Raw genomic sequence first — 27,302 nt, 5'->3', positions numbered from 1 at the left:
AGTTTTGTATTCAAAACACATCTATATCATTTGGCATTATAATACTTCAGATATTAATGAAAAGATAATAATGTAAAGATAATAATATTTTTTTTAAAACATAATAAAGATAAATAACATAAAAGTACATAAATAATTAACTAAATAAATGAATTAATTAAATCTGGGTGTTCATTTATATTTTAGTCAGAGGTTTCCAGAGAGGTTTCAGGGAATAGTGTTTCGTGTTAATTAATTCATTGCTTTAAATTTATTTTATAGCTTGAGTGATTTAAATAAAGTTCAGTTGTAGGAGAAAATTTGCAATTTGAGGTGATATTTTGGAGAATTTGTGTTTATTAATAAAAAAATGACATAAAGAAGAATGACAAAATTAATCAGATATTCTCAGCATTATACGACCTTTGTTCCTGTGGAGCTGTAGTGTTTAATAAGATGTTACTCACTGTTTGAACAGTAGGGGCGCTGTGCACTTTATATCCAATTACAATCCTCCGGTAAACGAAGAGAAGAAGAAGTGAACTTCCGCTAATACGCCATAGCTTTTTCAGTGGTAGTGCTACTCTGATCACCGCTGTTCTGGTCCAGAAGGCCAAATAGCGCAAGGTAAGACTCAGAAACACATCACACACTCATAAGCATTTAAATACCCGCTTTATTTATTTGTAAGGGCAGTGGAAAATGATTTTTCGGGGTGTTATAACCCGCTGCAGCGCCTGTGTCCTTGAGTAGTACTCTGAGCTAACGCTGCTAGCCTGCAGAGCAAGGAGTCCTCACTGCAAGGTCCTAACTATTTATTAGCTTCCTGTCCCATACACTGACATAACATTACATTTTATGTCTTATTGATGGTTTATAAGTTATAGCTTTAGTTTTCTGTGTGATATCTCCTTTAAATATGTCTTGGTTTAGTAAAAGTAACACTACTGTTGTTGACAGTTGTTTATTCTTTGTCCTATTTATTTACTTTCTGTCCTATTTAATATTACTTATATTCTATTTATTATTTTTTATGTTCCATTTTAATTTTTTTATGTTGTATTTATTATTATTTCTGTTTTTATATTAGTTCATTTAGTTATTTTACATGATTCAGCCTTTAATATTGTGTTTTTATTTACCTTATTACTGAATGCTATCTATCTATCTATCTATCTTTCTATGGTCATTCTTCAGAAGGTTAATTGCAACCATTTTGATCATTCATTTATTGATTATGTCATGTTTTAATGCCAAACTACTGCTAACGACTTGTTGTTTGTTTCACCTTGTGAAATATCAATACTTGTGGGTTCTCTTTGTGTTTTTCTTTCTCATTAAATGGAATACATTTGGATTTGACATTTTTGGCCGTACAAAATGACACCTACAGAGAGGTCATGTTATGTACAAACCATTTAAGAGTACTGTATATATGCAGGACATTATGTGTATAGTATGTGATGACAAATTGACAACATGAATAATTACATTTAGGGTAATAAATAGTTAATTTATTTATGTCATTAATTCACCGGTTCTGGCTTTTAAAATGTGAAGTTTTGCAGTTTTGTATTATATGACAGTGAAAGATGGTTAGACAAAACATGGTTGGATGAAATATGTGAAAGATGATCTCTGAGAAATTGTTGGTTATTGCTGTCGCTTGCGTTGACTGACTCTGACTATGTGGAATGAATACGGTTTGTGTTTGCATTTTGTCTGAATTGAAAATTTGGTCGTCACCTCTCCCCAAGCCAGCTCAGATTGCAGGTGTTTGAATAGAGTTTGGTACATGTCATATCAGACTGAGGTTAGCTCAGGTGTTGACTCAACCCTGTTTTCTTTTCTCAGCATCATGCTGCGACTGCCGAGTGTCGGCCGAGCTCTGGCCGGAGCCACCAAGAGCAGCCTCTCTCCCTCCAACACCGGTAAGTAAGTGTGTGTGTGTGTGTGTGTGTCAAGGTCAACAACAGTTATTCTACTCAGTGTAATGTAAAAGCAAAGCATTTGTATTCAAAGTCACTAGTTCTAGCATAGAGCAGTGTTTATTAGTGAAGATATACCCAAGGATATTCACACATATAGTTGCAGATCTGTATCATTATTACCATATAATAACAATGTATCAAGATATAGCTTTGTTACACTTTCTTCTGCTTTTTGTGGAATCATAATTCATTTTTAATATATTGTGCTGGAATTGTAGATTATTTGAGTAAATTTGGCCTCTCATTTCATTCCAGTGCGTACTTCAGTGCGTGCTGCCAGCAACATGGTGGAAGTGTTTGTGGATGGGAAACCAGTGGAGGTGGAGCCTGGAACGACTGTCCTGCAGGTAAAAACAACACACTGTTTTACTGCAGAAGCTGATGCTTACATGATCTGCCATTCAAACAAACAACATTATAATATTATGTCGACATATTTTATTTAATTTTCAGTTTGAGTGTAAGGACCTGGCATGAAGGCATATTGTGTCATCCTTGACATTTTTATAGTAGTGTGTGTCTATGTCAAACAATTAAACTTAAAAAACACTTTGTTTTGTTATCTTGTTTTGGCTGACATCTGTTTCATTTCCTCATCAGGCCTGTGAGAAGGTGGGAGTCCAGATCCCTAGGTTTTGTTACCATGAGCGCCTCTCTGTGGCTGGAAACTGCCGTATGTGTCTGGTGGAGATTGAGAAAGCACCAAAGGTAATGGAGTTCATCTGATCCGGTAGCAGGCATATAGTTTCATAAGCAACAAACTCTGAGAGAAGGGAAGATGCTTTAGAACAGAAATTGCTGTAAATGCCTGCTGTAGTACTGTCTTATTAATGTGTGTGTGCTGTCATGTGTCCTCAGCCGGTAGCAGCCTGTGCCATGCCCGTCATGAAGGGCTGGAACATCCTCACCAACTCAGAGAAGACACGCAAAGCCAGGTACAGACTTCAACGCTCACCATATGGTTCCATCCAAATATGATTCAAACTTTAAGCAAGAGTTCAAATTGTCAATGAAGTTACTCTAAACAGGCCTGATGAACATGTGTGTATATCATTAGGGAGGGAGTGATGGAGTTCCTGTTGGCCAACCACCCACTGGACTGTCCCATCTGTGATCAAGGAGGAGAGTGTGACTTGCAGGTAAGTGTGGATAAGTGTATAGTGTATATATATAAACCCTGGTTTAGGATGAATCATTTTTTAACATGACTTGTAGGTTAAAGGCACAATTTACCTCGTTAACACTCCACTTGCTCTGTTCTCAGGATCAGTCCATGCAGTTTGGTTCAGACCGCAGCCGTTTCACAGAAGGAAAGAGAGCAGTGGAGGACAAGAACATCGGGCCGCTCATCAAAACCATCATGACGCGTTGCATCCAGTGCACACGCTGTGTCCGGTGAGACAGAAACAAAACATTCTTATTTAAACCCTTCAGAATAATTGGATAATTTGATGGAAAATACTGAATTTAGATGAAATATTAGACTCTCTAACTGTGTATTTGGGCATTGTTTTGTAGTTTCGCCAGTGAGATCGCCGGTGTTGAAGACCTGGGAACGACAGGACGAGGAAACAACCTGCAGATCGGGACATACGTGGAGAAGATGTTCTTGTCGGAGATGTCAGGCAACGTCATCGATGTCTGTCCTGTGGGAGCACTCACCTCCAAGCCCTACGCTTTCACCGCACGACCATGGGAGACCAGGTAGGAAAAAAGATGTGAAACTACAGATAATCTAATAAATAAATTGGTTAAACATGGTTACTACTAGTCACTGAATTTATGGAGGGTCCTGAGGTCTTTTCCACATCAGGAAAGTAGTTCACTCATTTCTTTCCATCTTCTGCGTTCTCTGTAGGAAAACTGAGTCAATCGACGTGTTGGACGCGGTGGGAAGTAACATCGTTGTGAGCACGAGAGGAGGCGAGGTGATGAGGGTGATGCCCAGGCTGAATGAAGACGTTAATGAAGAATGGATCTCTGATAAAACCAGGTAAAACACCCAAGCCAGTTTAATGTTTAAGAGGTGCCATGCTTCAGATTGAATTCATCTCAATAGATAAGTAACATTGTGGCTCCTCAGGTTTGCATATGATGGTCTGAAGAGGCAGCGGTTGACTCAACCACTGGCGAAGAATGAGTCGGGTCAGCTAGCTCCAACCACCTGGGAGGATGCTCTGACTCGTGTTGCTGGAGCAGTAAGTGTGTCTATAGTTCTTTATTGGATCTTTCTGTAGGCCTCTTCCTATAATTGACGCTTAGTAAATTTGTGACATCAAAGCATTAATATGTTTGTGTATGTTTGTGTGTAGCTCCAGGGTGTGCAGGGCAATGAGGTCGCAGCCATAGCAGGAGGGATGGCAGACGCTGAAGCTCTTGTCGCCCTCAAAGACCTCCTCAATAGGCTCAACTCAGAAAACCTCTGCACTGAGGAGGTCTTCCCAATGGCGGGTGCAGGGTAAGCCTGTGTGTGTGTTGTGTGTAGTGATGATGAGTTTAAACCATGCAAGAATAAAACAAAATACATGCTGTACAAGCTTTCCACAGTTTTTGCAGAGTCTCTAGCCGACAGTTATTTCTCTCTGCAGCGCTGACCTACGCTCCAACTACCTGTGTAACTCCCGCATCACCGGCATTGAGGAAGCTGACCTTCTGTTGTTGGTGGGAACCAACCCGCGCTACGAAGCTCCACTTTTCAACGCCAGAATCCGCAAGAGGTAAATTCATACATCACTTCATATTTCTTTTCTTCTAGTCTTTAAAAGGTTGCACTTTTTTTTATCCAAAGCAAGTAAACTTCTGTGTATGTAACTTGCCTCCATTACTCTGCTCCTCCTCTTCTTCTATCAGCTGGCTCCATAATGAGCTGCGTGTTGCCATGGTAGGTCATGAAGTTGACCTGAGTTATACATACGACCATCTGGGAGAGGAGGCTTCAATACTGAAGGAGCTGGCGAATGGCACACACCCCTTCTGCCAGGTAAAGGACAGAGAAATTTCAGATTAAAGAGCATTTTTCTGCTGATTGTGTTCTTAAATTTTCACTGTCCTTTCCCCTGTCTCTAGGTGCTTTCATCTGCCAAGCGTCCAGTAGTACTCGTGGGTAGCAGCGCTCTACAGCGAGAAGACGGAGCTGCTATTTTGAGCGCCGTCTCCACCATCGCTCAGAACGCCAGAACCAGCAGCGGAGTGGAAGAAGGCTGGAAAGTCCTGAATGTCCTGCACAGGTACAGTGGGAGCAGAGTAACTGTTACATTGACTTGACTGTGAAAAGCAGCAACTTGGTAGTGCTCAAAAGCTTGAATTTGTACTTAAGCTTTCACTAATGTGTTTGTGTATGTGTGAGCAGAGTGGCCAGTCAGGTGGCTGCGTTGGATCTGGGCTACAAGGCCGGTGTGGAGGCCATCAGGAAAAACCCACCCAAAGTCCTGTTCCTCCTGGGAGCTGATGCCGGCTGCATCAGCAGAGCCGACCTGCCTAAACAAAGCCTCATCGTCTATCAGGGTCACCACGGTGACGTAGGAGCACCAATGGCCGACGTCATCCTGCCTGGCGCTGCGTACACCGAGAAAAACGCTACTTATGTGAACACTGAGGGGAGGAGCCAACACACCCGGGTGGCCGTCACTCCTCCGGGGGTGGCCCGAGAGGACTGGAAGATCATCAGAGCCGTGTCTGAGGTGAGGAGGAAGTCACACTGCAGAGCATGTACCAATGTTAATAGAGTTTATTTGACATTTACCAAGAGCTCAATCATTGAAAGGATTGTCTGTGTGTGTGTGCTATCAGCTGGCAGGTGTGTCACTGCCCTATGAATCCCTGGAAGAGGTACGATCCAGACTCGCCGAGGTCTCTCCTAACTTGGTCCGTTATGATGATGTGGAGGAGGCAAACTACTTCAAACAAGCTAATGAGCTTGCCAAGGTACACACACACACACACACACTCACACACACACAAACCTCACACAGTCAGAGTTTGGAGTTGTACGGCTCATAACAGCATCACATTTCATTCCAGTATGAATGGTCAGTTAAAAAGCACACCAGTAAAGTATGAGATGAGTTAAAAAAAATCACAAGTTACAATCCATATTTACACCCTGGCACTTCTCCTACAATTGTGCTTCACTAATTAGAAGCTTGTGGACAATTAATATTCATCAAAAATATATCTGTTTGCATTTTATTGATAACCATGTGTTTGTGCTTTAATGCAGCCTTTTTGCTACAGTTTGATCTTTATAACCCAGTTAGCAGGCATAAGAAATAAGTCTTCCATTACAGACAATACAAATATAAAAAAACTCTTACTTAGTATTTTAGAGAGTTTGGTTGTTTTGAAACATTATAACTAATAATAGTCACACAGTGGCTTAAGTCCTCATTGTTTTTGAGGCAGAGTTGCTTAAGTCATCTTTGTCTCTTTTTTTCATTCTGTTCTTCTCAGGCTGTGAACCAGGACCTCCTAGCAGCTCCCCTGATCCCACCTCAGATTACAGTAAAGGACTTCTACATGACAGGTATAATAAACATTAGAAATACAGTGACATCTTGTTGATAAATAAACATATCAAATTTGCTCAGCTGACTGTATCCAAGCCAAGATAAATTAAAATGTAAACTTCAGCTCTCCTTTTAACTCCCAAGTTTATTATAAAGGTCTAAATGTGTTAAATTTCCCTCTCTGTGCGCAGACTCCATCAGCAGGGCTTCCCAGACGATGGCCAAATGCGTAAAAGCCGCAACAGAAGGAGCCGCCGCCGTCGACGAGCCTTCAGTTTGCTGAACACCCATCACATCTCAACGATTAACTCTTGGTTGTTCACTTCTCTGAACATACTCGGTGTTGCTCCCTAATTTAAAGTTGTCTTTGATGCATATTGTAAAAATCGTTTTCACACCTGAGAACGTGCTTTGTTGAATGGAAGTGAGAAACTTATGAAATATGAATAAAATCATACTGTCTTTACTCCAGTTTGAGTCATTTTCATTTATTGTGTTGTATTTTTATTGTCTGTGCTTTATAGCTCACAAGTCATCTGTCTTTTAGTAACACTCTGAGTAATTGTTGTTTAAATGTGCTGATGTTAAATGTTTTTTTAAATTGTCCCTTGACCCATTTAACTAGAGTGTTTAGCTTCAACACAAACATTATGGTTAGGTGATACATTTGTTTTATAAATCTTTTTATTTTAGTGAACTAATCATTAAGTAAAAAGGCATATCTGAGTGACGGCTAAGCTAAGCTGCTAAATTGAACTGTGATTCCTCCAGAAGAGATGAATCTATGTTTATTCTGTCTTAGAAAACAGGTGTTCCATCTAGCTCAAGTAGTAGTGTCACTACCTGCCAGTGCCACTAGGAGGATCTTGGCTTCTTTAAGGCAAATGGCTCTTGGCAAGGGGGAGAGAGAGACACACACACACACTCAAAAAAGACGAGAAGACAGTCCCATCTCTTCATTCCTTGTTTGCTCAGTGTCTGAACACAGTGGGGTCATTATTTTACTCCTCTCCATATCTGGAAATTACTCCCACTTAAAGGTCAGTATTATTGCAACCTACAGCATAGTTTGTATGTGCTTAGTTTTTCAGGGCTGCATGCAGTTTTATACTTCTACTTTGTGTTGTGTTTTGCAATTTTACTCTACCTCTTCTGCTCTTCTCTGCAGGGTTTTCATGCGGGGACAGACAGCAGGACAGACTGTGGACACATAGTGAACCCATCAGGAAAATGGTTCCAGTTAAACTCCTCATTCTGGGAGCTCAAAACACTGGAAAAACAGGTAGAATACAGACTGCAGGCAGATACTGTAAATGCACAGCGGTCCAAGCAGAAAAAATACAGGTGCAGAAACAGGATGGGAATGTGTGTGACATGTTTGTATCAGTAATAAGTATCATTGGTCCAGCATGTTCTCACATGTGTTCAAAGAGCGAAACAGGATGCTGAGTTGGGGGGTAAAGTATGGTCATGTTTTGTTAGGTTTTGCTAAATAAGGAAACCGTACAAAAGTCTGAAGTTGACCCTTTGACATGAGCATTGAAGTGTATCCAGCCACTGCTTATGACCTCCACTGCTAAGCTTTAATGTGCTGCCATGTCTCCATACACGCCTCCTGTCAGATCTTTTCATATGTTGGGGAAACAGCTTTTCATATGTGGGCCATGTTTGTATTTAATATCATTTCACAGTATTTGACAAGAGCAGCCTGTTGTGTTTAAATGCTCAGGCAAGCTGAAGTAAACCCTCAATTTGTCCAGCATAGAGGAAAAAACCTTGTACACCAGACACAAAGTCAAACAAACCCATCCAGACTCTTTGCACCCAAACACAGAGAAAGCACTTGTGGCATTTGTTTAAACAAGGAAGGAAACATTACTAAGAGGATAATTCTCAAAGCGGTGACGACCGTGAAAGAAACATGCTGCAGATCAGATGCAGATTAGGGTATTACTTAAACTTCATGTGTGTGTGTGAATCAATAGTGTGGTGTTTTCTGGCAAGTTCACTCTCTCAGGTCTGTTTTGTGTCTCCAGCACTGTGTGTTCGTTTCATAACCAAGCGCTTCATTGGCGAATACGACCATAAAAAGGGTAAGACTGCAGTAAGTATTTATTGGAATAAACATTTCCGACATGGAAAAAAATAATTAGGACATTACTGCATCATTCTGCCTCTCACTGACCTGATAAGATGTGTAAAATGTGTCTGTTTTACCACAGAGGTGACCTACAGATGCAGTCGGGTGATGGACCAGGAATGTGTTGATCTAGAGATTTTGGATATAGCTTGTAAGGTAAACTTTGGCCTTCTATTTGTAGCTTTGTAACATCACAGTATTGACATTAAAGGGGCAGTGTGTAGAATTTAGTGGCATCTAGCAGAACAGATTTGGCAGAAATGGATTATAAAATTAATGTTTTAATGAGTGTTACCTTGAGCTCTTTATATCTACAAAGGGCACCCACCATGTTTTATCGCCATTTCTCATTATCAATCGTCATTCTTCAGTAGCCTAGAACAGGCAAACCAGACAAAGTTATAATGATAAACATGTATTCAAATTATTTAATTGTTAACATTTAGAGGTGCAGGTTTTTTTTTTTTTTCACTTTTAAGAGACCGTAACCAGCCTTTTCCCCTTGTCTTGAGTCTTTATGCTGAGCTAAGCTAATCGCCTGCTGCTCACTCTTGCTTCATATGTAGCCTACAAGCATGAGAGTGTGGTGTCAATTTTCTCATCTAACTCTTGGCAAGACAGAAAATAAATGTGCTTCCAAAAATGTCAAACTTGTCTTTTGTTCACGCCACCCAGTCTGAGTCAGCGTTCCCTACTGTACATATTCACTTTATGATACACCAATGAGGTTTCTTGACAGGAGAGCTGTGTGGCTTCTCTGGAGTCGTCCATCCGCTGGGCTGACGGTTTCCTGCTGCTGTACTCCATCACACAGCGCCTCAGCTTCCTGGAGGTCCCACAACTCAAGAAACTCATCGAACAAACCAAACAGAGTCTGGGTAAGGCACTAACTAACCACTCATAAAACCAATCAGAGCTTCATAAATCCCACACATACTGTAGGTGCTTTAATTTCACTTATTTGATGGCTGAATGCTGGAAAACAATTCTTCTACAAGTTTATTATCAGATTATTTGGCCTCTCAACATCTCTGTCAAATGTTCATTTTGTGTCAAGATCACTTAGAGACAAATGAAACAGAACTACAACTAACTAACATACCAGAATGACTGAACCAGCATCCCACAGGGACATTGTGTTCATTATGTTTGCTCTTAAAGTACAGTGAGTCTCTGCTTTAACTCTGATGCTGACATCTGTCTATTGTCACCTTTATACACACACACATACACGCATGCATGCACAAATAGAACAGACATGTATTCCATGTTTGGTCGGCCGTCCTGTGGTCTGCAGGTAGGGTGATAGCAGCACAAACTCTCCACATCATAACATCGTTTTTTAGGTTTATTGTCACTTCATTTAACTGCATGCATGTCTGTGTGTGTTTGTATGTGTGTGTGTGTGTGTGGGGGGGGGGGGGGGGGGGGGGGGGGGTATGGGTTAGTCGTTCCTACAGTGCTTGTAGCCAATAAAGCGGACTTGGAAATCGGCAGGGAGGTGACAACAGAGGAAGGACAGAGACTTGCCAAGGATTTAAGGTTTGTGTGTGTTATCATTCATGTTCATTAGCTTATAGATGGATGTTTGTCTATATTACTTTCCAAATATGACACTACTATTTGTTGATGAATGAATTACATGTTTTATTTGTTGTTACTGTTATTTAGATGAAAATAATATGATTATTAGAAGATGTGAATGTTACGGATCAAATGTACATTTAATTACGGCCTGCTAAGTTAGTTTCATATTTGAAATACTGTGTGTGTGTGTGTGTGTGTGTGTGTGTGTGTGTGTGTGTGTGTGTGTGTGTGTGTGTGTGTGTGTGTGTGTGTGTGTGTGTGTGTGTGTGTGTGTGTGTGTGTGTGTGTGTGTGTAGGTGTGGTTTCAGGGAGCTGTCGGTGGCCGAGGCTGTCTTAGCTGTGGAGGCGGCAGTGCTTCAGCTCATCAGGTTTGATTCAGCAGTTTTATAACTTATTTCACACAGTTTGCAACATGTATAAGAAAAGAATACTTATTTATTGATACTGGATGTCAGGTTTTGCTTCTGGTCTAATTATTTATAAGAAACAAGAACAGAAATTTGATGAGGCTGCATGATAACTCTTAAAGGTACTCTAAGTTTATTATTAAAACCTTTTGTGTCCTTGAAGCCCAACAAAAGCACTAAATGCATTTTTGTTATTTGTAAAGCCGCTCCTTACTGTACCTCAGAAAAATAGCGTGACACCAGTATCAGCAATGTCTCTGCTTTATGTCCTCTCTACACATAGCTCCATCGTACCTTTAAGCACACAACATGAGCTGCTCCAAATTCCACGTTACACAAATTCAAAGCAAGTTTTGAGAATTCACACTTGAAAAGGCACAAATAGAAGTCTATTCAAAGCAGTCAGAAATGCAGAATGTGATGTTTGTGATGTTTTGTTCCTTGTTTCTGATAGGCTGGTGTTGGATCAGCAGCGCCCCCTACCTGACCGTCGCTCCTACATGCTGACTGTTCGCCACGCCCTGACAAAAAAACTGACCCGCTCTAAAACCATGCAGTGGTGACCACAGCAAACAAGTAATTCATGTTAGTGTTGTCTGCTCTTTTGTTTCTGTTAAAAAATGCTGATTTTTACTCCTCTTATTATAAGGTTGACCTTCTGAATTCATGGTTTCATGCCCTTTTTAGTCTACAAAATACAAAATACAATAGATTGTGCAAGAAAAGTCAGAATTAGGGCACTGCTGATCAAACATCAAAGGGGGCTTTAGGGATGCAAGGTGCCTGCAATAAGGATTTAGTCTAGTTTAATCTGCTGCAAGCACAAACCCTCGTAGCAAGGTCATATAAGCAGCAAGAGTAAAACCAGAGACAGTCTGGAAAAGAGGGTGAAGCAGGATGAATAAATGAGTTATTAGTCTGAGCAGTCAACAATGACCAGTCCATTGGATTGTCTCAGCCAGAGAGTCAAGGCTGGCTTTTTTCCTGTGGAGGAAACTGTAATTTTCTGGGAAGTGCTGATTCCCAGAGTGCACATTTACAGCAGCCCAAATATGCTTTTAAGACACAGTGAAGTCCCCACACTAAAATCCCCCCCATCACCTAATGATGCACACTAATGCATTTGTGATATCTGTGCAGCTGGGCTACAAATAAAATACCTATATTAAGTACAATAAAAGTATGTTTCTTAATTTATTTTGTGTGTTCTGTATTAAGAAGAACAGATAACACCTTTTCTGTGTTTGCATCACATTCTTGCAACTGAAACCACTTGCAGAAAAAATAGATACTGTGCAGCATATACATTTTGGTTTCCCATGTTTATACAATATCCTGTGTCTTAGTTTGTTATGTGCTTCGCCCTCCGCTAGATGGAGGCACTTACTCTCATATGATTTGGTGCTGGCTCAACACAGAGTCACAATATGTCATCCAAAAGCTGTCAGCTGCCTTATCATTTCAAGTATTGTATAATTTGACTGTTTGAAGTATGATTTATGCAGGGATAAAATAAGAAATACCAAGATGGTCTGTCCGTTGTCCAGTCACTCAGTCATCCAGTCACTCAGTCATTAAGTAAACCAGTTAAATTTGCCCTTGCTGTTGTGTGTAGATGATGTAACAGAGTGTAAAGAAAGAGGCTGGCTTTGATTACAGCCTTGGCGTTACTCAACTCGACCTCTCTGTTTCTCCCCATGTATCTCCGTTTTCTCTGAACTCCTGAACTTTATGATCAACGAGAGGCATTTTGAAAAACAGAGACAGAAAAGGCAACAGAGTGAGAGACAGAAAATAAGACAGGCTATAACAGGGAAGAAAAACATTGGGATACTTTGGCAGAATACCTTTTTTATGTGTCTGTGTGTGGAACAGGGAAAGGAAAAGAGCTGCTCCTTTTCAGCCACACTGAGCCTTGAATACACTATAACCCGCTGCTCTATCTCCAGCCACTTGTAAAGACATAATGGGAAAATTCACTGTGTATTTACTGTCCACTCCCCATGCTTTCCACTCCCCACTGACACCTATTATACATCAAATACTCCACCCAGCAACCACCAACCAACCACAGGCACCCCACTGGGCTTTATGCAGAATCACAGAGGAAGATTTCAAACATAACATTATAGTCCAATTTTCATATTTCAGCACTAGCCATTTAATGTATTTGGATTCTGTAATTGCCCTCCTAAATAGTTACTGGTCCACCTGTCCTATGTGGGATTACAATTGCCACATGCACACTTCTTTAGTGTTTTTTTAATGCAATTTATCCTCTCTGCCCCACAGCATTTTGAACAAAAGTCTAGTACCTGCGGTTTTAAAATGCACTTGCACCAGTAACCACAAGAGTTACTAAATCATCCAGGACTGAAAGCTTAAGGGATTTGGTGATTTTTTTTTTTTTTTTCTATGTCAACAAATCTCACACGCAGAACCAAACGAACAATGGTGTGTGTATCCAAAGCCTATCTTTTTCCTCTGTGCTATTGTTCAAAAACTATTAAAAACATGTCAGTGAGCCACAACACAAGGCAGCACTGTGGCATGCGCCGTTATCTCAAAGATTAAAGTCACGTTAGTTTGTTAAGAAATGGCTCCTAAGACTAATACACTAATACAACAAGCTGCTGATTCGTGTTATTGGTCTTTGAAACCATCTGTAAACCACACTCTTCATGGGAAAGGAACATGTCACCCAGAGCAACAGTGTGGCTCCCTTGATGTGTTTTTAATAGCTTTTGGACAACAACTGAGCTCTATGGCACAGAGGAATAAGATATGTCAGGCTTTGGATACACAAACACACACACACGCTCTCACACACACACAAAATACTGATAAGTTGGATAAATTCATTGTTGGTTTGGCTCTGCACATAAGATTTGTAGACAATAAGAGTGATATAGGAAATTTGAAATGTAATTCTAAGTAAAATCATACTTTTTTTTTTACCATGAAAGAAGAACAGAGGGAAAATATTGCTTACAAAGTGGGGATCCTCTGCAAAGAAGTCTGTTGCCGGCCCTAACGACCTCTTTAATGTAATTGGAAAGAGGAGTCATTAGGATGAAAGTATAAATTTATATTCACCATCATGAATGGCTGCTACAGTGAATACGCTCAAGCCTCTTAACAGGCTGAGCACAGGGAGCGAAAGACAGACAACGCGAGGACTAATTGTAATTGTCTGGTGTGTTATAGTGTGATGGAGAGTGATCCCGTCACTCGCTCACAGAGACACAAATAAACTGCGAGTTCTCCACCTCGATGCTTTGATGTTGCTGCTCTACTTAACAGCCACACCAACAAACCCAAGTGGATGTGAGAGACAGATGGAGAGAGACAGAGGAGGATAATGACAACGATGGAAAGTGATGACATCACATCGGTCACCAAGGAAATGAAAGGTCAGAACCCCAAGTCAACTGTATCGCTGAGAATAGAAGATGAGTCATACCTGCATCACTACACCCACAGCCAATGGGAAAAGATCCCCTGTCACAACCTGCATCAACACACAGCCAGCCAATCAGAGAGCTATTGTATTCACATTGACAAAACTTGACAAAGTTTTAAGTTTATCAAAATTTAATCTTAAATCCTGGATGAGGTCTCATTCAGCATTAGCAGTTCATAAACACAGGGTGAAGGAATGAGATTAATATATGTTTAGTATGTAACTATTATTAAATGTTAATAATGTAAGATTATGTTCTCTGCATCCTGTATTTTGTGCTGTCTGTGTTAAAGGAGGCATTTAACTTGCCATTAATGCTGGCTGATGCTTAGATTTGCTGATCAATGCCAGCTTTTAATTGAGTTCCTGACACCTTAGTCAGGACTTCTGTCATTTGTTTCCATTTGTTACACAACTGCTTGAAGCTCAAGTTGACTTCATGCTGAAGTGACCAAAATACATACTGCTGCTGGCCTTCAACACTATTCAACAGTCTAAAAGGTATTTTAAAAAGATTTAGCAGTGATTTAAAGTGCATGGGATTTGAGTCGTCAGAACAAGTATATTGAAGCTGCAATAAGTATTTTTATAATAACAAAGGATGACTACTCAAAATGAATGCTAATGTTGTTTTGTGTCTGTTGATCAGGCATCTTGAAATACTCTCTGTATCAACTTTATATGGCTGTATGTTTACAGCTTCATCTGCTGCCCCCAAATGGTCAAAGAATTAATTAATGCAGCTTTAAGATTGATTTTCTATTTGATTTGGCGACACCTGTGGTAAATGGTGAGCCACCACAGTTGTGCCTTCCATAAATAATATCAAACATGGGGATTGATATGATAAAGATCTAAATGATTATAACTTATTAGTTAATATAACTTATATTATAACATATTAGTTTTGGGCTATTAAAAGATATTAAAGGTGCATTGATTCTTTCTGGAGCAATTATTGATGCATTTCCAACCTTATGCCTTTACCTTTACACGTGTGGTTTTGAATGGTTTGAAGTCTCTATCTTTTACATCAGCTTATTACATAAGCTTAAAAATGCTCAGTAGTCAAAACCTCCTCAGGGTACCTTTAAATTTGAAATATTGTAGTGAGTGGAAGATCACCACAGTTATACAACACCAATGGGACACCCTGTCCCCTAGGGCAGGACACCTCCGTAAACTGATATCTGGAGAGAAAAAGGAGACAGAGAAAAGAGGAGGAATGTACGATAAGGAAGAGGAAGAAAAAGAAAAAACAAGAAGGACCTAAGAAGAAGTCAGGTGGAAAAAGGATGTAGAGTAACAAGAGATCATTGTATGACTATTGTTTGATTAGGAACATAAAACATGAAACACAACAATACCTGTTGGTAATCATTGTAGTCCAGTATGAAAAAGGAGTCCTGTCTGTTAACCTCTACCACACCCTCTCTGCAGTGACCCTGATATGAACAATACAGCCAGGAGTAAATCCATGACCAGATCCAGCAGGCTTACAGCTTGGACACTGTGCTGAATGTCTGCCCTGTTTCCAAAAAACATTTAAATCTTTGGGTTTGAGAGGGGGGTCAAGTCATGAGGCTCAAACCCAAATGAAGTCCAGAGTCACTGGTTTTAAACTGTCAGTTTGAGGTTGGAAGTACTTTCTGATTTTACCAAGCCCAAACTGAAGTCATCTTACTTTGTGAGTCCAGCAGCAGTTCACTTGCAATCTTTGTCTCGTCTCCAGTTCTGGGTTGAAATAATAAGATCCTGGTCTGGATTCAGCTTTGTCATTATAGCAGCTCTGTGAGGCTGTACTCTGGCACAGCAGTAATATTTCTGTGAAAATGGACCATAGCGACAGGCTGATTGAACAACACATCTCCAGAATCACTTGAGGAGCTAAAAAGAAATGAATCATTAAATAACAGTTGGAAATACCCCTCTTACATGTCGTACATGTGAAATCTACCCAGATTATGTAACAGGTCAAGGATGCTGTAAACACACACAGAAACACACATGCACCTCTGATACCTACAACACAATGGACAGGGTGAGATAAAAACCTATTTGTAATGCAGTCTTGCCCTCTTTTTCTTCTCTCTGTCTCTTGTCTCTCTGAAGAGAAACAATCTGGGGCAGAATGAGATGAGCAAGCAATCAGTTGAAAAAGACATATCTGTTTCATTCCCACTTTCCTGTGTGTGAGTGTGTGTGTGTGTGTGTGTGTGTGTGTGTGTGTGTGTGTGTGTATGATAGAGAGAGTGTGTGTTGTAGCTTCAGGCTATCTCAGGGTGTCAAACCAATCTATACTGTCACTTTTCTTTTCTTTTCACAAACAAAAAACACATTCTTCAGCATAGACACCTATGACAATACATCATCCCCAAAGCTCAAAGGTGAGTGCAGGTGGATGACAGACTCATATTTTTTCATCAATAATAAGCTAAATGTGTTCAGTGTTTCTGAAGCTACACTCAAAGCCTTTTACGATCCAACTGCAGAGATTGTCTCATTTCCACATTCAAATGGTAGTGATTCCCTCTGACCTGAAGGGGGTAACATTACACCCCCTGCACCATCTGCACTCTTGTGAAAGCTCCTGTCCAACAGTAGACTACTGGGCTTGTCTTAGCAAGAAAAGTCCAGGTGCAACTAATAACATTAACAGTTCCATTTCCAAGCGTCCCAGGAAGCCACACTGCTGAGCCATCAAACATATGAACCAAATATGGCAGGTGTTTCCACTTCTTGATTGATGTTGGCTTGGGAATTACATAGGTCACTAATAAAAATGATAGAGGTGTCATTTACACATAACAGGTGTAACCAAGCTAGCAGGAGACACCCACACAATCCTGAGAGGACATCTAATTAACATAAAAATTCAAAGTATCAATACCATTGTACTGTTACAAGTAATATTCCTGCATTCAAAGCTTTATGAATGTGTAATTATTGTTAGCTAAATGTGCTTTTAGTACTTTGCAATGGTACTTTTTAAAGTCAGATTTTAAATTAAAATTTAATTAAAATTAAAAAGATTTGGGGTGAGGGATAAATACTGTAACCCAGGCCATTGTCCTTTATATATTTCTCCATATCTTTCCAAAACTTCTTAACTCTTCAAATCATGCTACAGGGATATATTTTAGGATTTATTTACTTATCTTTATATGTTTGCATTCTCTGTTAAAGCTGCACCAGAATGAATCTCCATCCCAGTGACTATTAGACAACTGGACACACCTGGTTTATTTAGAGCTCATTTAAAGAAATGCTTAATTATGTACTCAGGTCTGTCAGCACTCAAACTCAATTACACCTTACTGCCCTCAGCCTGTCTGTGCTGAACTTCCTCTGCTGTCTGTTGTCTGCTGTCACCTGTCGCTATCTAGCTGTCAACAGTCTGCCCTCATGTCCCTGCATGCATGTCCTCTGCTTTGCATGTTTGAGTTCATGTCCAACAAGGCAGCAGAATCTGATCTTATTAATTAATATCATTTGTTGCCTGACAATATAAGGTATCCTGAATGCTTATTAATGTGTTATGGGGAAGGGTTTTTCATTTTACTTGAGTACATAAAAGTAGGTAAAATGGGAAGAAAACCTAAGCTAAATTGGGACATTTTTCAGAAGTGAAAGCTGCATGTTTCTAGGTTACCAGGTGCCATAAAATAACTGTGCTATTGTGTGCCATCCTGTCATATTACAGGTGACAGAACAATTGTGTTTCAGGTTTGTTTTTTAAACCCAAGAAATGATTCATTTAACAGTTCTAATTAGGCAACAATTTCAATCAGCCAATTTCCACATTACTCTATTTGAAAACATCAGCGACTGTAACATTGTTCTTGGACATATCACTGGAGTGAGAAGGAGGCTCTTTAAGTGTTTGAAGATCCAAAGTTATATTTTATATTTTCTTTACAGCAGGGATCCATAAAAAGTCCTAAAAGTAACAGTTAATAGTCTTCAGAATTTTAGGAGGATATCTTGGTAATCTACCAAAAGAGTGTCCCCTTGTTAGTTGACTTCCAATATATTTTCTGTTTTGGGCGTGCTTGTTATTTGACGCCAGGGGGGCTGGACTTCACTGAATATTCATTGGCGTGCGGGAGAGACACCGCACGCCAGGAGAGAGGCTGCGCTGCACGCACACAGCTGGATGGATAGCAACGTCTCCGCCGAGAAGGATGTGAATTTACTGCATTTTCAAGTTTGTCACTACCAGAATAGCAGCAGCTGGACTCGGCTCGACCCACAGGTTGTGTGAATAACGACCGGACCCTAAACACAGCACAGTCTGAAAAACAAACTGCTTCGCTTTAATGAGCTGATTTGAAAGATATTTGGCCAGATAACGACTGTCCATCCGTCCGGTGAGCTGCAGACAGACACAGACAGCAATGATGGAGTCTATCTTAGACAGTTTAACCGCAGAGAAACTCTATCCATCCGGAGGGACCAACCTGTTGGACCTGGAGGAACTCAGCGACGGAGATTTTCTCACTAATGTGGTGAGTCCTTCAGCTGATTGGTGTCATTTAACCGGCTTCTCTTTTGCTTTTCATTCATTGATAATTGATTGATAAGTATACACTGTCCAGTCCTGCTGTCTCTCTGCTGGAAGTCAGCTGTCTGTATTTAAAGTAAAAAAAAAAAAATCAAACGCACCTCTTTTTGCCTGTTCCGCCCGGAGCCGGACCTTAGGAGGGCGGTGTGTATAACGGATCCTGGCTGACATCCGGGGCTCGTTCCCTTTGTGCGTATGTGTGTTTAATAGTGTGATGTGTGTGAGAGTTGGAACACACACACACACACACACACACACACACACACACACACACACACACACACACACACACTCTGGCGAGTTACTGCTTAACTTGTGTGTGAGTGTGTGTCAGCTAACAGGTGTTGCTGTCCTCACCTGCACACCTCACTATTATTACTAATGTGGACTGTGTGTGTGTGTGTGTGCATGCATACTTTAAACTATTAATTGACCAATGTGCAGTGCATACAGTGGCTATTAGTCTTCATTACTTTTCAATGAACTCTTCAAGTGTTTGCCTTACTTAACTGCATAATACAATTGGCTCATATTTCTTAATTCTACTTTCAATTACCTAGATGTCTTAATTGCACCAACTCAACCTGTAACTGAGGGCTTAATTAATACTGGACTCTGGTGGCTAATTGAATATTTTAATTGACTTAAGCTACCTGACAGGTCTAGTAAGGAAAGCACAGGTGTTACTAATAACATTAATGATGTCACCCTCCAGTCAGCTGTCCCAGTGAGCCAGTATGGACCCTGAAACTGGAAGCAGCTAAATGGATTATTAAATTTATCATTGACACATGTGCTTTTCCTACTATGACAAGTCAAAATGTCTGCAGTGAAGACAACCTGTAATGGAAAATGATGTGACTAACTTTTACATAACCCTTATCAAACTATCTATATAAAGTTAAAATTGCAATTATGCATGCCATACTCACTGCCGTTACCTTAATTAAATCTTGCTGAATGTTGCTGCAAAATAATCACACACACACATCTCATGAGCACAGCACACAATTCACTTATAACTCAGTTTTGTGGTTTAAAAAGGAAATCTGCGGGGGGACATGCACACACTGTTGCATGACAAATGGTAAGACAGTTAAATCATTTCTTTGTCTTTTCTACATCACTGATTCCCCCCTGAAAAACCACCTGTTTCCACCTCTCCTCTTTCCAAAATCCTCATCCAAAAACAACAGGTTACCGGGGGCAACAGCTCCATGCATCATCCTCCTGTAGCACCTGAGACATCTTTTAAATTTCAGTAGAGGAAGACCCTGTTGCTGTAATGAACACAGGATGTGGTAGACAAGAATCATACTTGTTGATCAGTGCAAGACAGGAAACAAGAAGAAAATATGAGCAGTTTATTGGCAATATATTGACTGTACTGCATGGAAACACAGTCAAATCTAATTGCAATGAGGGGATTGGTACCTGCCCCTAATTTATGCATTCCTCCTCATCCTATCCTGTTTCTAAGCGTGCCGTGGGTGTGCCAAAATCTACCTACTGTGCCTTATGTGCATGTGTTGCACTCCTAATCCACAGAAACAGGGAGAACAGAGTAAAAAACCATTTCACTGCTTCATACTCGTAGGTTAATGATAAAAATCATAAAGCCAGTGACTGTGAGCAGGAAGTGTACTCCTGTCTATCTGCTCTATCACTCGCTCTCTCTTTTTCCACTCTGTGTCATTCCCTCTTTTCTTTTCTTTTTTTTAAAAAAAGTGTGCAGGTTTTTAAGCAGACCTCTATTTTAGTCAGTGAGTCAGTCGGGCAGTCTGCTTGTGGTTTGTACCCCCCCGTCTCCGTTCTAAATAAAGTTGTCCACTCTGCTGTGAAGCCACTAGGCTGGGCTGTACCACTGAGGACATGGGAAAGTATGGCTGATTGGCCACAATGCTGGATGGCATGCTTAAACATACTTTCATGCAGTGAACGGACCAAATTTAAATGTCTCCTTCATCTACAACGTGTATGGACAGTTGCTGCCCATGACCAGCATCAGAGACCTCCCTGTCACTGAAGGGGGAAAAGTCAGTGAATTTCTCTTTCTCCATCTTCAGTTTTGTGTCCATCTCTGGTGTGAAGTGTTGACTGCAGTGATGTGGAGGAGGATTGGGTGTTCATGGGAGAGCAGTAGGGTCTCTCAGCCTCAGCAGTGGATATTGGCTTATAATCCACTTTGACTTTTTGGCTGCAAATGATGTCCTAAAATTAAATTACTTTGTATATTGCTACGAATATAATATACAGTACCAGTCAAAAGTTTGGACACACTTTCTGCTACTGTACATATATCATCACATTAATCCTAAGGGGAGAGGTGAACTCTGCTGATATAAAGCTACATAAACATTTATTAGAAGTCAGTTGTTTCTGGCCTCTAATGTTGTGTCTGCTGGGTAGGTATCTTACAGTGAGTTTATTGTAGCTTTGTCACTGTGTCTAGAAATGATGGTGATAAAAATGGTGGCAGTGATCCGAACCATGAAGTTGGTGTAAAATTGAAAAAATGAGCTGAAAAACACTCTAAAGCATAGTCTGGTAATAATTCTCTGTTGGTTTGTCACTATGATCAACCCCTGTAATGTTACACATAGTTATTCCATTCATTGTTAATTATACAATTATTGATTAAAGCAGCTTTAATGGAGGAAGAAAGAGAAAAATGGAGAAGCTAGAATGAATAAAATGTCAATATGAATCTGGCAGATGCACAGATGGTTGAAAGTACTAAAGTTGACAATTACCACACCAGACATCAGTTTTTTTTACCATGTCTTTGATCCGTAGACGGTTAAAAACCGGTGGAAACAGTGACATTAGCTCAGTGGCACAGTGCAGCAAGGGTTCACACACTTCCTGTTCTGTGTTTTGTTTATATCATATGCACCAGACGGTTTGAATAAAATATCAAAGATTATGCATGGCTAACATCATTCACCACATGCTGGGAACTGCTCACAGGTTGGAATAACTCTGCAGCTCTCCTACATCCTGGAGGAACTTCCCACACTGAGAAAGTTTGAAAAAGTCTAAAAAAAAAGAAGAAGAAATATGTGTCAGTCTGAGACATTTAGGTCAGTTAGGACTGATTTCACTACTTGGAGATGTTTGGTAAATACAGATCCAGAGTGTATAATCATGCTGAACAAATGCAGGCGCAAATGCCATGGTATCCATGGTAACCACGACTCACTGCATTGACATTTCATTAACTGTTTGAGAGTCCTGGAGCCAATTTTCAAAACATGTTGAGTATGAATGGAACAAAATGATGCATGTGAGTATTGGACAACTTATATAACAAGTGAAACAAATGTTTGCACATTGAGTATAGGGCTGCAACTAGTGATTATATTTGGTTAATTAATCTGCCAGTCATTTACTAAATTGTGTGTTTTGGTGAAAAAAAATACTGAAAAATGCACAATATAATTTTGCAGAGTCCAGATTTATCCGATCAACTGTCCTAAACCCAAATATATTAAAAACATATGACAAGTAAATGCTCTCACATTTTAAGAAGCTCAATTCAGAGAAGGTTTGGCCTTCTTGCTTGAAAAATGACTTATGTATTGTCTGTCAAAACGCTTGCCAGTTAATTGTTCATACAAGCAATTGCTGCAACTCTAATTGATTACATATTTAACCTGTTAGGATCAGTATATGCATGAACCATTTAAACACAGATGCACAAAGTGAGGTCATGTAAGGACAGTGCACTAAGTTCAAGCTGTGAGATAGTGAGTCATATTCTACTTTATTCTATTCTACTCTACCCTAGCACATCTGTATAAAAAGCTCTGGGGGGAAGTTAGATAGATATTTCAGTTTCACAGCTTTCCACTGATTCACACTCATACACACACTTTCTTTCCTCCCTTTATTATTATCTACATTTTCTACTCACCTTCTTCTTCTACTTTTCTTCTTCTACTGTATTCTTCATCCATATTCTAATCTGTTCTATTTTATTCTATTCTACTCTCCGTTCAGACCCTGTACTCCAGCTTTAAAGTGACACACCCATCTCATTTGCATGCTGCTTGCAGATTGGCTGCTGAGCAGCCTGAAGGAATGCGAGCAGGCATGCAGCAGCGAGTGTTTGACTGTGTGAGAAGGAAAAATACTCTTCTTCTGTTTTCCTGAGAACTGTAGCTCAGTTCACTTCTGTCTCAGCACACACACACACACAGACACACTGAACCACAGAACCACCTCGGCTCCCTCCTCTCTCACTTAAAATGTGGCTCGAGTGAAGCCAAAAACAGCCAACCCACAGCAGCCACTATTATAGCGGCTTGTCCTACCTTTTTTCTCAAGTCGCTAGCCAGTGTGGAGACGAAGGGGGAGTTCAGACGCACGTTCCAGTTCAAACAAACAAACAAATTCTTTACAGCACTTATAATCCACAACAAAGAAAATAGGAACTACTGTCCTTCTGTATATAACTGGATAACAGAAATAGGCTTTGGAGTAGATGCCGGTGTGAAATTAGTATAGATGCAAGTTCAAAGCATCAATGCAATCCTACAAAAAAAGCCTCCTAATAATATTCTTATTCATTTCACTCTTTATTCTTGATCTCACTAAACTTAACTTGGCTCATGAATCAATAGTGGTTAAGAAACTGTCTGCTGCTGTCCTCGCTGCAGGCTTCCAATCCTAAATCCCTTCTTCATTTAGGCCTTACTTCCTTTTTAAGAGGGGTTCAGTATCTTGTGGGCATCTACCGAGTAGCCTGACCAGCGAAGGGGGGGGGGGGGGGGGGGGGGTGTTGGCGGTTTGACAGTGCATATATCAAACTGAGTAAATATACTAAATTGGCTCTAACAGCTACACATCACCACATAAAGCCAAATACAGTAGAGAACATTGCCATATTTGAAAATCTGTGGCAGTCAGAATTGTAGGATAATGATATGTTTTCAGGTCTCTCACAAATGTAATTTCACTTTACACTGCAAAACATCTCCATCCTAACCAGTCATGTAGTGTTCTATTGACTTTGAATGTCTTATTTCAATCCAGCTGAAATGTCTGTCAGGGGAGTGTTTTTGCATGGTTTACTATAGAATTACCAACACTTTACATTACCTCTGTTCATTTTCCTAATGCATACTGCAGTATTTCAGATGGTTGAATGTGTGTGTGCCTTTCAGGAGGCAGTTGGTCTCAGGTCATTTATGTTAAGGGAGTGAAACTGGTGCGTAGTAAACTGCATTGCCAAAAACAATCATCGTGATGGAGTGAGTTCAAGTATGCATTGATTGATTTCTAAAGAGTGAAATCAATGGAGCGTTACCATGAAAAAAACCTAAAGCACTTGTACAATCTTTTAAGTGCAACTGATATTATAACATTTATAATAAATTCCTGAAACAAGGGAGACAAATTCAAGAACAAACTTACTTCTCCCTCACTGCTCACTCATTGCATAAGATTGTGGCTAAACTTTACAAAAGCCAGCAGTGATGCAGCAAATGTAATCACAGTTGGAAAATAACTTCATCTAACATGATAGAGCATTTCCTGCAGCCTGATGTAGGAATGCAACATTTTTTAAGTCTCCAAGTTGTCAGAGTCACATAATGTTAGGACATATTCAGTAAGTCAACTTAAAGGAGCAGTGTGTAGAAGTTAGTGGCATCTAGCAGTGAGGTTGCAGATTGCAACCAACTGAATACCTCTCCCTTCCCCCTACAAGCATGTAGGAGAACGTACGGTGGAGCTTTTGAAAATGAAAAATGCCCTCAGAGTTTGGTTTATCTATTCTGGGCCACTGTAGAAATATGGTGGTACAACATGGTGGCCTCTGTGGCCTCTATGTAGATATAAAAAGCTCATTCAAAGGTCACAAAAACACATTGATTCTTATTTTCAGGTAATTATACACCAATTAGCCAAGTCCGATCCACTAGATGCCACTAAATTCTACACAATGCTCCTTTAAAACAAGTCAAAACAGCTCACATTTAATGTTCGGTGGAAACAATCACATTTTATGGCAGCAGAAATCTCACTTGAATAAAATTCCCCTAAATTGGAACCCAGCATTTAATAACAAAGCACTCAATCCAAATATTAGCCAATGGTGGTCCTGAAGTCCAAATCTGAGACCACAGGACTTGTTAAGAATAATAATATTTCCCTTTGGCCATTACATGATGTTCTTAAGACTGAAGATGGATTAATATTGATGCAACGCTGTTCTCTTTCCAGCTGACTCCTGTGCTTTCTTTCATTGCCATTTCAGTAAATGTTCTTCCCATGTATGTGAGCACAATGATCCATCAGCTGTGTAGATTATTACCTCCACTGGCTTGAAGGGAATGACTGCTGCAGCTCATTGGCCAACCTGCAGGTGTCTCTAAATTCTTCTGATACTAAAAACTTCACGTGTAGAGCAGCGTTGGTGATTAAGCCTTTTTTGTTTTTTTGCACATTTTTACCTGAATGAAAGCAGCAGCTGGATGAATAGAGACGAGAGAGATGTGTTGAGACTCAGCACTGTTAATTACAGGCATAACTGAGTCGGTCTCTGCATTTATAATTACTCCTCATGTCTGTCTTTTCCCAGCTCTTTCTCTATGTGGTTTACATCTCAGCCCCATCCCCCTTAACAACAGACCAGCACTGAAATACGCTATAAAACCCCTCAACTGCTTTACTCCCTAATACAACTCTTTTCCCAGCATAGAGGGAAGGGTTAAGGTAATGAAAGGTCTCTACCTCTGTTACTCTGTTCACACTGACAGCAGCTGTTTCCAGCATCTAATGCCCAACCACCCTGAACTCTCTGTCCTAATAATAACAACAGCTTCTATTTCGATTCCTTCCTGTTTGAAAGGGTTTCTGTATGACACATAATGAAACACATGATGCAAATATAATTGTGATTAGGTTTAATATCACAACTGTTCCCAAACAAGAGAAAGGTCAGAAGAATGATGATGACCTTTTCTCCGAACAATATATTGGCCAGAGCATCATTTTATCTACATACATAATTAGACTGAGCATTCATAGTCTGCCTGATGATTATTTAACACTGCTACCACAGCAACAGTTTGATGCTGTCAGTTCATCTCGTGCTTCTCCATTAATTACTTTTTACATTGTATTATTAAAGGGGAAATATCACACACATTTCCAGGTATATATGTATGTTCAGGGACTGTACTGAAATATGATTTTCACTTCAAAAGACTCCTTATTTATCTTGTAATGGCTCTTAATGCAGACCCTCTGTTCAGCCTCTGTCTGAAACAAGCCGTTTTAGCTCCTGTCTCTTTAAGGCCAATGAGCCTACTCTGTTTTTGGATGTTTATGATGGCTCGGGAGGCTATGTACAGAAACAGTAGTAGTAAAATATCACTTCTTTCACTTATTCTATAGTCAAAATATCAACATTTCCACATGTGCTTGAGCCCAAATCGACTTGAAATATGTCAGTGGACAATAAAAAACAAACCATGGCAACAACCTTAGCAACAAATCTATGCCATTTGTGGGCATGCGTGAATGATTTGATGTCAGGTTGATGGTGAAGTAGAAGTGATACCGCAAATGGACATTCGACAGAATCATAAAAACCACATTATGTTACCTTTTTAATAGCTTTTTATAGACTGAATCAGTCCTTAAGGGGCTCCCTCATGACTTAGGGATAAAAAATGCCATGAGCTGCAATGTTAATTGTGTGTGTTGTATGTCATTTCCCTTCTCTTTCCCCTCATTCTCCAGTCATCTCTCTGCTGTCAGAATTTAAAAAAGAATCTATATCAAACCTGATTTTTTTGGCTATTAAATACTCAAACTGAGCCAGATACAGTTTTTTTTTTTTTTTTAATTCCTGTTGCGGAAAGAGAATTTATTTTTGAGGCCTTATCAGGGCACAGGTTGTACATAGTAGAGTGACAGACAAATGCAGAGGAGGAGGTGTTAATTATAAGGTAACAGGAATGTTGGGAATGTCTGATTACTTTATTTAATGGTTACTTTTGGCTGTTATGTCAACAGACACAGACCAACTGATGGCTGCAAGAGATGCCAAAACACAAACTGTAAGATAATTTAAAAAAACATGTCTCAGTGTTCAAATCCATCAGTCGGTGCCTTGGATCTTACATTTAATGCCTTCAGGGTTTGTCTCCAGGAATAAGTCGACAAATGTCTTATGAATTTTAGTACTGACAGATGTGTGTTTGATTTAATGAGTCTGCGAGATGTTTAGATGTCAATGCAACAGTTTCTACATGTCCAGTCCTGAGAGGATCTCTTATCAAACTGAACATGCCTGCGTGGGTGTAGAAATTCATAAACAGTGTTATGTGTACATCTTTCATGCCAGATGACGGAAAAGGAAAAAAAAAAAGATAAGCCTCCAAATTTGGCCCTGCCAGCTGTAGGTGAGAACTGTATCACAGGATCCAGGTGTGTTGGAGGTGTCGAGTGAATAACTAACCAGAACTAACACGAACAGGGTCACTGCTGGTACTACTGGAGTTAGAGTTATACAAGCCTCTGCAGTAGAATGAGAGTAAGAAGAAAGCAGAATAAAGGCTAATACTGTTGGACTAGTGCAGCTGCTTTGAGCTCATTTTAGAGCATTCATAATTGTTTCAATTATGGCCCTTTTTTCCTCTTCTCTCCCCGCA

At 40.0% G+C, this 27,302-nt stretch overlaps 3 protein-coding genes across 3 annotated transcripts in view; all 3 read left to right on the top strand.

Annotated features, from left to right (window-relative positions):
- Window positions 1-517: 517 nt before the first annotated feature.
- On the top strand, window positions 518-6,946 carry LOC128354543 (NADH-ubiquinone oxidoreductase 75 kDa subunit, mitochondrial-like). Its single transcript, XM_053314759.1, has 18 exons — window positions 518-606; window positions 1,834-1,910; window positions 2,226-2,317; window positions 2,571-2,678; window positions 2,829-2,905; window positions 3,028-3,109; window positions 3,235-3,365; window positions 3,489-3,674; window positions 3,829-3,963; window positions 4,054-4,168; window positions 4,283-4,428; window positions 4,559-4,687; window positions 4,821-4,950; window positions 5,037-5,197; window positions 5,320-5,650; window positions 5,760-5,894; window positions 6,420-6,492; window positions 6,667-6,946. Exons 2-18 carry the CDS (start codon window positions 1,838-1,840, stop codon window positions 6,756-6,758), a joined length of 2,196 nt encoding a protein of 731 aa, XP_053170734.1. The 5' UTR covers window positions 518-606; window positions 1,834-1,837; the 3' UTR covers window positions 6,759-6,946.
- A 704-nt stretch (window positions 6,947-7,650) lies between these two features.
- zgc:110699 (uncharacterized protein LOC325371 homolog) lies at window positions 7,651-11,237 on the top strand. Its single transcript, XM_053314709.1, has 7 exons — window positions 7,651-7,757; window positions 8,512-8,568; window positions 8,698-8,771; window positions 9,355-9,493; window positions 10,064-10,157; window positions 10,499-10,570; window positions 11,064-11,237. Exons 1-7 carry the CDS (start codon window positions 7,706-7,708, stop codon window positions 11,170-11,172), a joined length of 597 nt encoding a protein of 198 aa, XP_053170684.1. The 5' UTR covers window positions 7,651-7,705; the 3' UTR covers window positions 11,173-11,237.
- A 7,004-nt stretch (window positions 11,238-18,241) lies between these two features.
- creb3l1 (cAMP responsive element binding protein 3-like 1) overlaps window positions 18,242-27,302 on the top strand; it is a 32,740-nt gene continuing 23,679 nt past the window's right edge. Inside the window, exon 1 of the mRNA XM_053314607.1 lies at window positions 18,242-18,580. Within this exon, the coding sequence (XP_053170582.1) occupies window positions 18,470-18,580 (111 nt within the window). The 5' untranslated portion in view covers window positions 18,242-18,469. The remainder of the gene's footprint in view (window positions 18,581-27,302) is intronic.

Source organism: Scomber japonicus, chromosome 24, assembly GCF_027409825.1.
Source record: "Scomber japonicus isolate fScoJap1 chromosome 24, fScoJap1.pri, whole genome shotgun sequence".
NCBI classification, from domain to species: Eukaryota; Metazoa; Chordata; class Actinopteri; order Scombriformes; family Scombridae; genus Scomber; species Scomber japonicus.
The sequence above is the reverse complement of the archived record's forward strand: the minus strand, read 5'-3'. Positions and strand labels throughout refer to the sequence as shown.